General features: G+C 35.1%; 1 protein-coding gene across 2 annotated transcripts; it reads left to right on the forward strand.

Moving 5' to 3' along the window:
- Positions 1 to 3,900: 3,900 nt before the first annotated feature.
- Positions 3,901 to 16,615, forward strand: LOC110115625 (mitochondrial uncoupling protein 1). Of its 2 annotated transcripts, none has more exons than XM_028693366.1 (9): positions 3,901 to 4,263; positions 11,525 to 11,743; positions 11,868 to 11,946; positions 12,105 to 12,229; positions 12,309 to 12,407; positions 12,514 to 12,618; positions 12,823 to 12,897; positions 15,641 to 15,727; positions 16,233 to 16,615. In XM_028693366.1, the coding sequence occupies exons 1-9, from the start codon at positions 4,183 to 4,185 to the stop codon at positions 16,260 to 16,262; spliced, it is 900 nt and encodes a 299-aa protein (XP_028549199.1). In that variant the 5' UTR covers positions 3,901 to 4,182; the 3' UTR covers positions 16,263 to 16,615. The 2 variants fall into 2 exon arrangements, with proteins under 2 accessions (XP_028549199.1, XP_020704568.1); XM_020848909.2 differs by having other exon boundaries at positions 3,904 to 4,263; positions 12,096 to 12,229.
- The last annotated feature ends 106 nt before the right edge of the window (positions 16,616 to 16,721 follow it).

The raw sequence follows: 16,721 nt of genomic DNA on the forward strand, positions 1-16,721 counted from the left end.
AAATGATTGAACTGAAGTTCAAATTAGTTCAAAAACTATAAAAGCTTGAATTTACAGGACTATCTCACCAAAAGATTCTTCTCATAGAGATGAAACTAGCAACACCAAGAACACCTAATTCCGAGCACAAGAAGGCCTACAATAGGTACCTAAAGATAAGCCGTCGGTAATTTCCTTACACTGCCGGTAATATACCGGAGGTTACCGACGGCCACCGCGGTTATCCGGTGAAAGCCCGGCGATGTATACCACCGGTAAAACCGTCGGCCGGACCGCCGGGTTACTGTCGGTAATACCACCGGCGGTGTACCGATACTTGTCGGCGGTTGAGCGAACACACGACGGCCTCTTTAACCGCCGGCAAGCCGTCGGTAAAGTGACCGCTGGTTAGCCGTCAGACAAATAACCGGCGGCTTAACGACAGGAACACCGCCAGTTGCAAATCCGGTAGTCACCGGCGATATTAGCCGCCGGTAAACCGCCGCCTCATAAAACTGCAGGTATAAACCGCCGGTAAGTGTTTCCTACGCCATTTTTACCTGCGGTTGTAAAGCCGCCGATAAGCCGCCGGTATATTGTAAAACCGCCGGTGTTACCATACTAACTGCCAGTTTTTGGCGTTTTTCTTGTAGTGGGTTGAACTGGCTGTCTAGCTCATGCTCAATTAGCTGGTCCAGTTGACCATCCTTTATGATCAAACAGAATAATCAAAAGCATAGACTAAGGTACATTCTCTTACAAATTTCTAGTGAGAACATCTATAACTAAAGCAAAAAAAGCATAGACAAAGGTACATTCTCTTACAAATGTCTAGTCAGAACATCCATAACTAAAGCAAAAAGCATATACCAAGATTCATTCTCTTGCAAATGTCTAGTGAGAACATCCATAACTCAAGCTAAAAGCACACAATAAGGCACGCTCTCTTACCGGAGGAAGGTCATGCGTGGAACGGGGAGGCGGTAACACACGGAACGGAGGCGACGACTATAGGCAACCAACGATAGCTCTAGTGGGCAAGCTCGGCGGTGAACATGAAGGAACCGGTCGCAGCGGCGTTCGAGGCTGCTCGTAGACACAAGTGGAGCAAACAGAGAAGAGGGAAATAAATGAGAAGAAAGATGATGGAACGGTCGAAATAGGGCCCTTTCCATCGAACTTTTTGGCGGATTATCCGTTGGTCTTAATATCGAAAGATAAAACGTCGGAAAATATTTATTGAGTTTAAGTAAGCCGGCGTAATTTACACCGGTTATTTCGCTGGTAATAATTAGCAGAATTTGCACCATAATATTTTATATATCGATGAAACCACCGGTAGTATAAACACTGGTAATTTAACTATGAAAATTTCATCGAAACTACCGCCGTAAAGTTACCGACGTATTTTTCGTTATTTAGGCCGCTGCTTTTTCCGGCATATGTGTTGCCTCCGAAAAGTTCGAAGATAATAGCAGATTTTCCTATAGTGTAAAAGGAGATTGTAACTTCTCAACACAAACTCTAACTCTCGTTGTCAGTGCTAAGCTTTAGGGGCTACCTGATATTTGGCTCCCCTCGTCATAGGAGATAATCCAAACAGATAATAAATAATCTCTTGAAGAGCTTGGACCGGAATACCCTTATGCTCTAGATCACAAATTATTTTTCTTTTAAAAAATCCACCAAGAATATAATTGATTCAAGCACCGTTCGGGCAAGGTGAAATTATTTACGGTAAAAATTCAATTAATACTTGGACATTATTCGAACCGTAATCGAATGAGAATATGCAATTTTAAAAAAAAATTAGTTAATATCTGTGCATTATTCGAATAAGATTTGAATAACATATTGTTCAAAAAATTTATAAAATAGCTGAATTACATGTTCGAGTATGATTTATATAATGTTTGAACATGATTCTAATTTAATAAGTAATAGAGTATAATACATTTTCAATTATTATTATATAACAACTTATAAAGCATCCACAATAGGGATAAAATTTTAATCAAAAGCATTTTATGGTTAGAGTAGAGATACATATGTTCGGATGTTGTGTCATTACCACTCATATTCAACACATTGATGTTATTAATCTCACATTGTTTAATAATTTTCTCAATTACACACACAACTCTATATTTGAGTAGAGCATATATCTTTATGATTAGTACGGTAACTCAAATTATTAAAACCCAAAAGAGATAAGAGTGCCAAATCTTAAATTTGAACTTTACTCAAAGTTTCAACCTTGCTAAAGTTGTTTGAACAATATTTTAGTGGTGATAAAAAATTTGTAGATCTTAATCAAACCATTTTTGAACAGTGATTGAAGCTTCTTCGACCATTGTTCTATCTTGACTTAAAATATAAATTAAATTCAAATATATTTCAAACAGTATCTAATTATGAGTCGAGCATATTTCTAAGTTAAAAATTTAGAGTACATATAAGATGTAAATAAAAACTTGTCTTTAATTTGTACTTATAATACCAGCATATCTTAGAATTCCAAAGATAGTTTAAAACTAATGAAATTTTTGAGGATTATGAGGGATATAAAATTAATTTTTTTTATCTTACTCTAAATTAATGTAAGGTGTTGTTTGGTTGGCTAAAAAGTATGCAACATAAATGAAATTCAATGAATACAACATAAAATAAATACTCTAGAGTTGTTTGGATGTGTAAATTAAATGCAGATGAATGTTTTTTTTTATTTGTTTTGAAGTAAAATAAATGTAATGAAAAATCTAAAGATGGTGGTGGCCTGTGGCCAGTGGCGGAGCCAGAAAATATCTCTAGGGGGGCCTAAATTTTTTATTTTATTTTATTATTTTTCTTCAATTTTTTACATCCAGACTTAGGACCAATATAATCAATATTAAAAATGATAAAACTTTGTTAGTGAATTAGTTTATTTTTTCCTTCACAAAATGACTTCAATCATCAAATCACTCGATTTCTGCTAGAACATGTTTAATATATTAACTAAATACGTGATATTAAATATATTAACTAAATACGTGATATTAAAAATCTCATTTAAAAAAAAATCATAAATTCTATTTAAGATCGAATCAATATAGGATTAAACTAATATCAATCAAAAAAAAAATGTAAATGAATAGGAAATTAAATTGGGAGTGATTTGAATGGATGATCGATGTAAAATTTCTTGACCGTGGACTGTTTATTGGGCATTTAAATGTCTTAGTGATATCATAATTTGGCGATCTTGGGCTCGTTGGATTCGTCTTGTCTAGCCGCTCGATTCGACTATAAGCATGTTAGGTTTGTGTTTTTGAGACGTTCAATTCGACTGTAAGTTTACTGAAATCGGAGTTCATATGGTATTACCCATGCCTGTGGCGGCGACTGGCGGCGATGGTGGCCTATGGCGATATCCGTCGGTGGGTGGTGTCTGACAACGGGTGGATGGTGGCGATGGTGGCCGACGACAGGTGGATGGTGGCGATGGTGGCCGACGACAGGTGGTGTCGACTGACAGTGATGGCCAACGATCAAATGAGCTTACTTGCGTTATAAACAGTTCTCACTCAAAATTGAGCGGGCTTACTTTACCTTAAAATGATTTACATTACGTTTACTTTGCTTTACTTTAGCTTAAAAATGATTTGACTTTTAGCTTGACACATAGTGGGACAAAATTTTTTTTTTTTGCAACATTTAGGCCATTTAAGGCAAACTCACACACACAATGCATACACATGGACTCGAACCTTGGACCTCTTAGTTGGAAGCCTAAGCTCTCAACCAATAGGCCAAAGAGAGTTGTGTGTGGGACAAAAATTTGACTTTTGTTATTATTTTACTTTATTTTGCATTTATTTTTCATCCTACCAAACACAACGTTTTCAAAATCACAGCATAAACCTATTTTACATCCAATCAAGCAGCTCCTAGACGAGGCTAAACAGCAATAAGTAATGGAAAGTTCCAATTGGTGAGGCGAGAACTCGGCGGATGATTTACACGCGACGACGCACGCGATGCTTCACTGTTCTCCGAATCCGAGGCAGAACAAATAAATTAAACAACTTCAATCAGAGGAAGCGCGACTATCCTTTGGATTCATTCCAGGCGAAGATCGCCGCTGATTTATCTGCTTATTGGTTAGTTTATCCGACGTGTTTGCATTCCGCATTCTTCACCGAAAGCCGGCGTCGTTGAGCCATGGTTGACACCGCCGCCAGAACAGAGATCTCGTTCCCTGGAAGGTTCGCGAGTAGTGCGATCGCCGCCTGTTTCGCAGAGGTTGGTAGTTAGATCCTGTTGTTTTTTTTCATTGAAAGAACTTATACCTGCTTTTTCCCAAAAGATCTAATACCTGCATTTTTGCACACGGGATTTTCTCATTTACCGCAGCCATTATGCTGTTATGATAAATCAACGGTACATTAAAATGCAAACTACTACGTGGCATGAATATTGAAGCTGTGCATACTTTTCTTGAATTGCACTCATGGAAGATCTTGTTGGCTTTGTATACACTTATATAACTTCTCAAGTGTTTCAAAAAATATTTCATAGGTTTCAATAGAATGATCTAGACACGATAGATCTAACTCGGCAAAGCAATTCGAGTAAATCTCCTCTCAGCGAAATGTCCGGGGTTCACATAGGATTCCACATACTTGGAGGATTCGTCCTTCCAGCAGGTGTTACTCTTTCAAAATGACTCGTCAATCACCTTGGTCGATGAGTCATCAATGGAATTTGCCAACCTAACTACAGGGAAGTATCAATTCAAAAAGACATAAACTTGCTTCCTCATGCTTAGCTAGCCATGACATTTGCTGCCCCTTTATTTCAAGTAGATTCGCACTTCGTGCTAAAATGGCTTAAGAGCCTCACCCAAGTGGTCGCCAACATTGCCAAAGGACTTATCAATGGGAGTTTTTCCAGCTCAATATATCTTAGGACTCAGCTTCATTGACTCGCACATGAACATTAAGTGAAAGGAAACTTGCCCCAACAAGATTGAAGAGATAGGTCGGAGAACAGAGATCATATCAAGCACATATTTGAGCAAGACACATGTCCAATGCATTCCATGCTAGATTTCATTTATCATTGTACTTTTTTTTGAAAATCTTTTTTGTTGTAGCATTCCCCGAGGCTCTTAGATTCTAATAAATTAATAGTAAAGAGTCATATTTTGGATATTTTGGGGCATATCCAAGAAGGCTTGCTGAGCTAGTGAAATATTTTTCTTTCAAACATCTTCTTTCTGTTTCCATACTTGCTATAGATTCTCAGGTTCAGGTCTCTTGAGTTTTCTTGCTAGTAAATTCGGGTATTTTCAATGGATAATTTTGGATATGATATCCTAAAAGATGCGGTGAATATGTATTGACGTCAGTGACCAGAAGACATGCACAATTTGATAAACAATCCAACCCTGAGCTATCAATGAATATGGATGCCTCAAACTACACCCGTCATGACCTCATGGAGTGTCACAACCCGCCCTAGCATAATCTACATACAGAACAAATCATATCGTGTTGTATTTTGATGTGATGAACTTTAAAGATCTATTTGAAATAAATTCCTTTTTTATTTAATTATCAAGGTTTAAAATTACACAATTGGGTTTTAAGGTATTTTTTATTCGTGAGGTGAGACATATGCCTGAAGGTGTTTTGAGGTATAAGCCTCAATTAAAAAATTAAGTAAAATGAAAATAAAGTTTTAAAGTAAATTTTTATATAGTAGTTAAATAATATATTAAAAGATGACATTAACTTTCTGTTGAACTATGGAGTAATAAATTGACAAACATAAGAAATAAAAAATTGCACAAGATGTAAAGTGACAAGTGATAAATTGCACAAAATAGAATTGAAATTCAAATATTACAAGAGCAAAACAACATAAAATATATCAATTGTATAAAAATATCATATAACATCAAGTTCAACTTCAAATTTCTTCTTTCTCAGTTCCCTACTCATCGACATTTAATTTCTAAAGAAATATGAAATAGATATCAAATTAACTCAGAAATCATTTGTATTGTCATCACTGAGGGGGTCTTTATTTGAGTCGTCGTCATAACAAATTGGTCTCTTATATACTCATTATGTAGAGTCCAATACCACCCAATATACTTCTTCTTCATTTATTTAAATCAAGTTCCACTTTCAAAAATATTTGTCATTAACATAAAGATGAGAGTAATACTCCAAAATTTTTAGAGGTGAAGGAGATTGTGGTGTGCGACTTTCAAGTGATTCCCGATGGCTGCTACGGCTGGGGTGGCTGCGACAAAGGCGATGAGATGGAGGTCGAGGCAATTGAGAGGAAGTTTTGCAGCTTGGGGGTGCGTGAAGGCGTGATTTATTTGGGACTTTATTTTAAATTTATATAAGTTTTAATCAGAAAAAGAAAAAAAAATAGGTTGATGCATGCGTCTCCTGGAGTGAGGCGTGGCACACCTCAAGGCTAGCCTCAACCAAGATGAGGTGCAAGCTGTATAAAAAATGGTGTTTTTCGTTAAAATTGTGCTGAGGCGGCATCATATTACACAATGTTAAATAATGTTAATTATAACATACTACAGAGCAACTAAATAACTTGAAATGAATATAAAAATACATTAGTCAAATTTCTTTTCATTTATCTCATTAAGATTATAAAATCAAAATAATTATTTACAAATAGTACATGACATATAAAAAAATTATATAGAACATAAATTCATGACTGCCTGAACATCTAAATAAAATATATCTATAAAGACTCAGAGATCAAAACTTGCAACTTCTCTCTATTTAATCTACGCATTTTCTTTACCTTGACCTAACCCATATGCAAAACAACAGGTATGAGCAAACCATAACTCAGTAGGCTACAATGAACCTATATGAATTCTTAATAATACACATAACAACAGGACATGAACATAAACAATAAACAAGACTACTCTTACAGAACTTTAAGTAGGTTATTTAGAACAATGCTCTTATCCATTGTGTTTCAAAACATATGAACATATATTTTCAGATTCAATGTCAGCTCAAAATTATTGAAATATTCATTTTTCAAAGACAATGAAAATAGAAACAATAAACCTATCACAGCAGATCACATATAACAAAAATTTAAATACCTCACTTTAATTTCTCAGAGCATATCACATTTATTCCCCTTAGGTCTTCATACCTCCCAACATATATAAAATTCAAAATTTAGACCCTTATGGCTCATTGTGCTAGCACATCATATATTATTAACCCCTATGAATCTTAGTGTGTCGCATCACATATATTCAAAATTTTAGTCCTTTTGAACTCCTACTGCTTTGCACCATATATATTCAGAATTTCAAACTCTTATAACTCCTAGTATACAACACATTAGAACTCGCAGGCAATCATCATGACTTCTTCAATTCACACATTTTAGACATACAAATTAAAAAGTAATTGCATTTTTAGATATCATAAACAATATCAGGTTTATCATATAATGCCCTATTAGCAACAAAGCATATAAATTTTTGGGCTAAACTCGCATACAAATTCTCACATTTTCAGATCACAACCAAATTGCCTCATATTGTTCCCAACAATATTTCAAAAATTTTATTGTTTTACGATACTATTTGTTAGTGTAAGATTATTTTTCAGAATGCTTAAATTAGCATAAAATCAAAACAACCCAATGAAAATTTATAAATAATATACCAAAATGTGCATAATATTGCAATCTATAATATATTGAAAGTTATGCAATGAAAATTTACCAAATGTTTGAATATACCGCTCTTGTGTAGAAATTTCAAAATATAAATAAGAAAATTTAAAAAATCTCGAATTATTAAAAATCGAGATCAGATAAATATAACTTGTATTGATTCAGATAATTTTTTGAATTGGCCCTAAACCCTAAACCCTAAATTACCTGAAGCTGCCCAAATTGTACTTTCTCTCTTTAGGATCTTACCATCTCTCTCCGGTCTACTGGGATTTAAGAGAAATGATTTTAATTTTTTTTTATTTTAGTGGATTTAGGTATTTATATAAACTTTTATTTCACAGCACCGTGATGCTCAAACACCCAACGCTGTAGTGCTCACTTAAAATTTAGAAATACAAATAGCATGGCATCGCAATGCTCCCAAAATTCGTTTTCCCTCATTTTTAGAATAGAAAATACAAAGAGTTAAATGCCGCAACGCTTCACAAAATAGTGTCGCAACGCTCCCAAGGAAAATTTCACACATGTAGATTTTCACACGTAGAACCCTTGGGACACACTCCAAAATAGAAATTATGCATTCAAAAATATATAGAGACCTTCACAAAACATAAAATGTAGAAATGCAAAGATTCAAATCTGACAAGTTTGATTGATCCGCTTTGGGAGTTCTTGAAGACTACAAGGATAGGTGCCAATGTCGCAAACCCATGATGATTCAAAACAAAGGTAACACAATACCTAATAATTGGAAGGGAGCTATTCAGGTGGTTAACAACTTTCCCTTAATCTATGTTGTGTCCGAGAAGACTAGAAGGAAGTAGTGCTCAGGGAGATTCATTTAAGTGAGTGTTAAAGCCATTTAGGAGGGAAGGCACTCATCTATTGAATTTTAAGACAGGGATGCTTTGAGCCGATTTTGAAGAAGAATGTAGAAGAATTTTCAAGGAGGTGACCACAATGCTAGTTACAACTATCTCACAAGTTTCAACAAATTAGTAGCTTATGATTATTCATAGTGTAGAGGATGGATCTCTTGGGCCCTTTCCCACCATTTAGTTGCCAATCTATTAAGTTCTTTCCCACCATCCAGCGGCCAAAGGAAGTTTATACTTGTGGTGGACTACTTTACCAAATGGATTGAAGCTAAAGCACTTACTAGAACTACTTTCACAATTATTAGGAACTTCATATTGACAGACATCATTTGTATGTATGAGTTGCCTCTCTCTATCATATTGATAACATGCCACAGTACGTTGACAGGAGCAATAAGGATTTTTGCTAGTCACAAGGCATTCGCCTTAAATTCACTTTAGTGCATTATCCACAAACTAATGGATAGATGAAGGCGATGAACAAGCAGATATTAACCTTCTCAGGAAGAAAGTGAAAAAATACAAGAGCATGTGGGTCGTGGTACTTCCCTTAGTCTTATGGGCATCAAGAAAATCTCCATCCTAGGTAATAGGCCAAACACCATTTTTTCTTTCCCACGGTGTTGAGGCCTTCTAGTGGAGCTTAAACAATACAGTCAGCAAGAGGTAGTAGATGCCAACTTTAGTTAAGGCGAGTTTATTGAGTGAGAATAGAGGAACCAAGTTGCGAAATTTGCATAAGTAAAAAGGAGGATGGTCAGGTACTACAACACCAATGTGAGGGAGAATTTCTTCCTGAGAAGTCTATAATTTCTTTCACCAAGAGGAATAGTGAACTTCTTCGAGTAACGCCAAGCACAAGTTGCGCTTAGGCAAGAATAAGTAAAAAGGAGGATGGTCAGGTACTACAACACCAATGTGAGGGAGAATTTCTTTCACTATGATGACTTAGTTCTCAAAACGATAGACACCACTGCTCATAACATATTGCTAAGAAAATTGGGGTTAACCTGGCAGGGTGCTTACATCATCAAAAGGAAAGTTGGCCCTGAGGCATATCAGTTTCAAACTCACTCAAGTAATGAAGTGCAAAGGATGCGGGGTACAGATGATTTGAAGATTTTTTATCCTTGTCGGGAGTTCCTGCACTCTTCGTGTTTGAAATTATTCATAAAAAAATGAATCTTTTCCTTTTCCATACATTTCGTATTTGCTTCATTTCTTGTTTGAGCGAGTTATTAGGTGATCAAGTCTATAAATTTGCATTTACTTCTAACAAGAGTAATATTCGGGGAATTTGCCCCCTTTGCACGATTATACTTGGAAAACTCGTCCATCTTCTTGAGCATAAGCAACAAACTCACCCGTTTAGGGTAAATGTCTATTGATACACCGTTTACTTAGGGAATCTGCATAGGTGGGTTAGAAAGCTAGAGCAAGGAGTGGTAGATCTTTACTCATCGAGTTAGGAGCTGGCTAGCCCCTTGCCTATGGTGATTTTAGATGAACTAAACTTATACCCATTAACTTAATTGACTCGACCCTAGAATATATGAAGCAAATCGACTGAGATGGGAGTCAACCAAGTTTCTATCAAGGCTCAAGTTCAAAAGTGTTTCAGACTACCTGTAGGCTAGCTGAAACCCTCAACTTAAGTTCATATCTCAATTCTAGTTTCATGAACTAGCTATGTGCCCACATCCATTCATGATGTGAGAACCTTTGCTTATTTAACATTGCACTTGGGTGTCAGTGCAGCGGCTCTTGTACACTTTTTGGTATATTTAGGATGTACAAAGCATTGCTTCCAGGGAATGCCCTAGCATTAATACAATTTATTAAATGATTCATGTAATAATTGCTTAACAACTTTTATGCTGACTGTCAACTACCTAATGCAACTATGCATTTTTCTCATACATGGCAACGACAGTGCTATGAAACAAAAATTTCCACTCAAATAAAAAGAGAAAAGGACCAAAATGATCCTCAACTCTTTGTTGCAGGGCTAAAATGGTCCCTAACTCTTTTAAGGGACCAATTTGGTCCCTCAACTCCTTAAAAAGGGGGCCTTTTTGGTCATAACATCAAAGTTTTGGTAATTTTTTTTAAATTAAACATTTCTTTCATAAAAAATTATTAATAATTCTAGCATATAATGATCCTAAATTAAAATTACAATTATTAATTTTTTTATTAAAAAAATAATTAGTAATTTTTTTTAAAATTACTATTACTTGAAAATTTCATTTAATAAATAATTTAATTAAAAAATGACTGATTACCCATCAAAACTACTAAAATAAATATCATCTCTTAATTTTTGACGACCGCCAAGTTTTTCATCATGTGTTATGTTTTAAAATAATACAATTTTGATTTTTTTGACTTCTTTTGATGTGAACAATTAGAACAATTGAGGATTTCTTAGATGAAAAAGAGGCTCAGAAGTAGGTGAAACAATTATAGAATCTATAATATGTAATTTTAGCTAAAACTATTTTTTTATATAATGAATGAAGTTAATAATAATCAATCAATATTTTTAGGTTATCAAGTGGAAATAGATTTGATCATGTAGAATTAAATAGTTGAGATGCTACATATACAATTGATGTCAGTAGATGCGCCATTAATTTGTGCATGTAGAATTGAAACAAAAAGATTAAAATAAGAAGTGATAGATCAAAGATAAGGAGATAGCATGGCTAATGCTTTTGTAAAATGAATTGTTCAAAATAGAATTAGTGTCTCACGGAACACTCCATGTAAAGGAATTGAGAAGGAGAGTATATGAGGTCTACCCAAATATTTAGGATAAGGTTAATAATGATGATGTTATGCAAAGTTGAAAGTACTGATAGATCCCAATCTTAGTTCACTATGATAAATGCAATAGCACTGACTTAAAACCTTTTCCATTGAAAATGCAGCTATGTACAATTCCTTTGGACACAGCCAAAGTCAGGCTTCAGCTCCAAAAGAAAGCAGTCACAGGAGATGCAATCGCTGCACCTCAATACAAGGGAATGCTGGGTACTGTTGCCACAATTGCTAGGGAAGAAGGCTTGGCGGCGCTTTGGAAAGGCATCATTCCTGGTCTTCATCGTCAATGCCTGTATGGAGGGTTGCGGATTGGGTTGTATGAGCCGGTAAATAGTGATTGCTTCACTGGAGAAACATAACTCGATGGTTTGCATGCCATCTTTATGATATTCTATTTCACGTGATAATTCAGAAATTTGCATCTTTACTTCTCCACCTTTTTTTTTTCAGATTAAATCCTTTTATGTTGGAGATGATTTTGTTGGGGATATTTCTCTATCCAAGAAAATACTTGCTGGTCTTACAACAGGTGCATTGTCTTCAAAAGAAGAGTAGTTGAAGCCTTGCATGCTTTTATCTTTATGCAAGCTGATCTATTAGCTGTGTTATTGAGGGAAATGATACCCTCTCCTTTGATTTTTATTTTCATGAAAAATGCTTTATTTCAAATTCAACTAGGTGCTATAGCAATCGCAGTAGCAAGTCCAACTGACCTTGTGAAAGTTCGACTTCAAGCTGAGGGAAAGCTTCCAGCTGGAGTACCAAGATGTTATTCAGGAGCATTGAATGCCTACCACACAATAATCAGGCAGGTGTGCTTTAGGAAAGATTAATTTCACTCCCTGTGACGCTACTTTGTTTCTACTGATGTTGAACATCTATTAAACTTAGGAAGGACTGGGGGCTCTTTGGACTGGGCTTGGTCCAAATATCGTACGGAATGCAATCATAAATGCTGCAGAGCTGGCCAGCTATGATCATGTGAAACAGGAATGGATTTTAACGCCAGTCCTATTATTAATAGTTAGGACTCATTGTGATCTGCCTTTATTTGTTGAATTACTTCTGTTCATACGTCTCCTATCATTTTCTGCAGACTATCTTAAAATTTCCCGGGTTTTCAGATAATATGTTTACTCATCTTTTAGCTGGGCTGGGCGCTGGCCTTTTTGCAGTCTGTATTGGCTCTCCTGTTGATGTTGTAAGTATTTCTCCTCTTTCAGTTTCTACGTGTCTCATACATTACACAAGGATTTTGGAGGAGATGGAATTTAATTTTTTATTTTACTGTTAGCTTTAGCTTTGTCCAAATTGTTTGCTTAGACAACTGCACAAATACTGATCTTGTAATATCTCCAAGGGCAAGAAAACATAAGAAATACTTGATCATATTTTGTCGTTTCAGGTGAAGTCAAGAATGATGGGAGATTCAACGTACAAAAGCACACTTGATTGCTTCATTAGAACATTGAAAAATGAGGTATCCTTTCTCTTTGTTTATAACTTCCTGTCAACATTGAGCCTAACCTTGTTCATTAACTAACTGATTGTGAACTTTTTTGGCTACATGTGTTAACAGCTATTTTTATGCTTGATCTAAATGTATTTGCATTGAAGCTCATCTAAATGGTGATTGTAAGAGTGTGGCAATTGCTAAGTTATTTATTTACCTCTATTACCATGTTTCTAGAGCAGCTTAGGCAGATTTGAATCTAAGTAGTTTAAGCTGGTAGCCTGGTAGATGATTCCTATTAAATATGTGTTGACCTCTACATGTGTTCTAGAAGCTTACTCGATTGAATGCAATAACGGTGAAAGGAGGATGTAGTTTTATGAAGAATTGCTTTAAACGTTCTATATACTTAGAAAAATGTGATAATCCCAATGATTACAGAAGGCCTAAATTGCTCAAGAAATCTCGTCTGTATTGCTAGAGTTGCCGTATGAGGGGAGGACAAAATTTTATCATGCGTGATAGAGAAAATTCACAATAGGTTTAGCACATGCTTATTTTTAAATAAATAAAACTAATAATAAAAGAAAAAGGATAACATAAAAATATAAAATAATATTTAAATAAAATGAAATAAATAAATAATGGTAGAAAATAATTGAATACTAATAATAAAACTAATAGAACAAATAGAAAAGTATTATTACCCTAAAAAAAGAGAGAGAAAGAAACTAAAAAAAATAAGATTTTTTAAAATAAATATAACATGTTAAGGAGCAATTTCTCATCTCATTATATTCCATAAAATTGGGGGCACTGTAGCACCACCGAGTGCATTTTTTTAATAACACATGATGAGTTGAAGGCCATACGATCTTGAAAAAGTTTTTACAAACATTTTCCCTTCATATGTTATTAAATGATTTTAAATTATTATTATTATTATATTAACTTAGAGATTAAAAATATAAGTACTAAAAAATCCTAAAAAAAAGTGCGCACTATTTGTGCCATGCATCATTTTGAAGCTTTGTGCTGCGTTATATAAATAGCACCGTATGTGCGCCATGACGTGCACTATTTTTTGATATTGACATGTAAACCAAGAAGAGAAGATAAGATAAGAAATAAAAGTGAAGAGTGGATCTTTATTAAAGTTGGAATTGCATAGCCCATGAGCTACACACCAAATAGTAAGACTTTTGGATTCCATTCTTTTGAGATCAAAATCCTTGTGAATGATAGCTGAGTTGTTTTTGGCATAAATGATGTATATTTCCAAGTACTCTATTTTTTTGGTGTGGATAAGGGTTGTGATTATGATCTTTGTACTTTTATGCATTTTGTGCCCTGTGAGATGCCACATTTGAAGGTTGTTCTTGTAGTGGTATTATGATCTTGATGTTGTCAGTGACATCATTTATTATAGTTTGGGTGTGTGCCTTTACACATGTGGTGGATGCTGCATTGACTTTGTGATGTGGCACTAACTTTCCTTGGGTCCACCTCTATCCTGTCAAACTTCTGATGCACATTGATTTGGTCTTGTGAACCTGAGCATTCTGAGTTTTTGCTGTGAGGTGGTCCAAGTTATGGCATTGAGTAATCGAAGAGGGGTGTTATGGTCAACTTTACCTTAGTTTCTCATAGTTCATTTGGCCTAGTCGCTTAGTGCCTTCGTAGTGGATCATTCTTGGACATAGGCAAGTTTATACATGAACTTTAGGTCATGCAGATCTTCTTAGGTATAATTTATGAATGGCTCCTTGTACATTTTTCTAACATCTCATGTTTTCGTTAAGGTCAATTCACTTGATTTGTTTTGTCTGCGTGGTGTTATGGTGTCCAGCCAATGTTAGCCTTGACTTTATTGGCCAGATCAAGTATTAGGGCAACTCATTTGCTTAGTCACCCAGTGGCCTTGAGCATGTTTTCTCATGCTTCGCCTCTATTTTGAGTAGTCGATAATTTGTGCCTTATTACATTCATTTACTGATGCTTGGTTGACTTAGGGCGGATAGCACTCGAAAAATATGCATATATCCTTTTTGGAGTTTCCTTGAATATTCCCCCACGGGATGCCAAGTGCACAACATAGATTGTTTCTTCAGGAGGAGCCATTTTGGCTTATCTCATGAATGCAAGCCGACTAAAATTGTAAAAGGTTAAAATTAATTGAGATTTTATTGATTTTTCCCTTGAATGTAAGTTAATGAGCCATCCTTGACAACCAAACTTGGCTTGAAATGAGACCAAATTGAATGATGTCATGCGGATCTCAAGCTAAGGTAGGATTGACTCGAGATTGGATCATTAGCAGATGGATCAAGGAAGATTAGAACACCCCAGAGAACTTGGAGTAACCAAAGAGAAGCACAGTCATATAGAAAATTAAACATATAACAGAATTGAATTGGCATGAGGGCATGGCCAAGAGAAGCACATGTCATGCGCTCTGCTGCCCTCAAGCGCCTTATCATTTCTGAAGTTTCGAAAATATGTTGAGCAGGGAGATCGCTGCACTACATTCACTGCTTCGAAAGCTAGCTATTTTATACGCACTTAACAATGCTTCTGGAATCTTAGAATTTTATTCCTATACTTTAAGGATGTGTTAAAATTTTCCGAGTGAAATGATTCAGAATCTTTTACCTGGCATATGGTAGAATTACATTGTTGTTGAGTTGTCATGGCTTGATTAGTCTTCATTGAACTTGAAGACTTGTGTTTTTTTTTGTGCTTTCATATTTCAGAGTTCTTTTCATTTCAGGGACCTTTTGCTTTCTATAAGGGGTTCTTTCCAAATTTTGGTCGGCTTGGTTCGTGGAATGTAATAATGTTTTTGACATTGGAGCAGGTGATAAAATGCTTTCAAAGTTGATTATTATCTAATATTTGTTTCCCAATTTTATACTCTTTCTCTAGAGTATTAGTCAATCTTAGGCTATTATTTGAACACTTAGGTTTCATTTGGGACAATTTTTTTATTATTTCTTAAAACAATTTTTTATTACAAATTAATTTTTTAACTAAAAGGTTGCTTTAAAAAGAAGTAAGAAAGTTGTTCTAAATAAAGCTTTAGACTTCGTTTGGAACAACTTTTGACCATTATTTTTTTGCCGTTTTCAAGAAACTTTTGTACTAAAAAGCTACTTTAGAAAACGGTAAAAAACGTTTCCAAATGAAATCTTAATAAGCAAAATTAATCATTCTTGTTATAAGACAAACCGACTTTTATGTCTTCTTGCACATGTGCTACTCAAACATCTGATTACCTTTTTTTTACTGGCATTTATGGAAATAAATAAAAGAAAATATAATTTACATGTATTTTCACGGTTTCACCTTTCGTTCACTGGCAGGTCAAAAAGTTCTTTACGAGACAAGCATGAACCTGATGAAGCATTTTGTTCTCATAGAATGAATAAGGTTGGTGCAGCCAAGTGTGGGAACACTTGGGAGGGAGCTCAAGCAAAATAAATGCTTAAATTTATCAAATTGCTATTTTTGCCTGTTTTAAGGCAGATATGGAGATGTTGTATTGGTAATAGAATAAATATATGTTCCTAGTTCTCTGACACAAAATTTTGTTATTCTAGAATCAAAGTGAAAAACTGGAAGTTGTCACTCTTACCAAAAGGGAGTCAAATTTTGTATCCTTTGCCGTGCGCACACTGAAACCTTGACTCATGATATTCGAATTTGAATATTCATTCTCAGTGCTGAAAAAACTTATTTCCTCGTTTCAGAGCTTTTACCTTAGGCCTAACATTGCCTAAGCCTTTAATCATGTTGGTGGTCTATCAGTGCCTCAAAACATTAAATGTGCAATTCTCCTCACCCTAAATGCT

The sequence above is a fragment of the Dendrobium catenatum genome, unplaced genomic scaffold (assembly GCF_001605985.2).
Source record: "Dendrobium catenatum unplaced genomic scaffold, ASM160598v2 fragScaff_scaffold_264, whole genome shotgun sequence".
NCBI lineage: Eukaryota > Viridiplantae > Streptophyta > Magnoliopsida > Asparagales > Orchidaceae > Dendrobium > Dendrobium catenatum.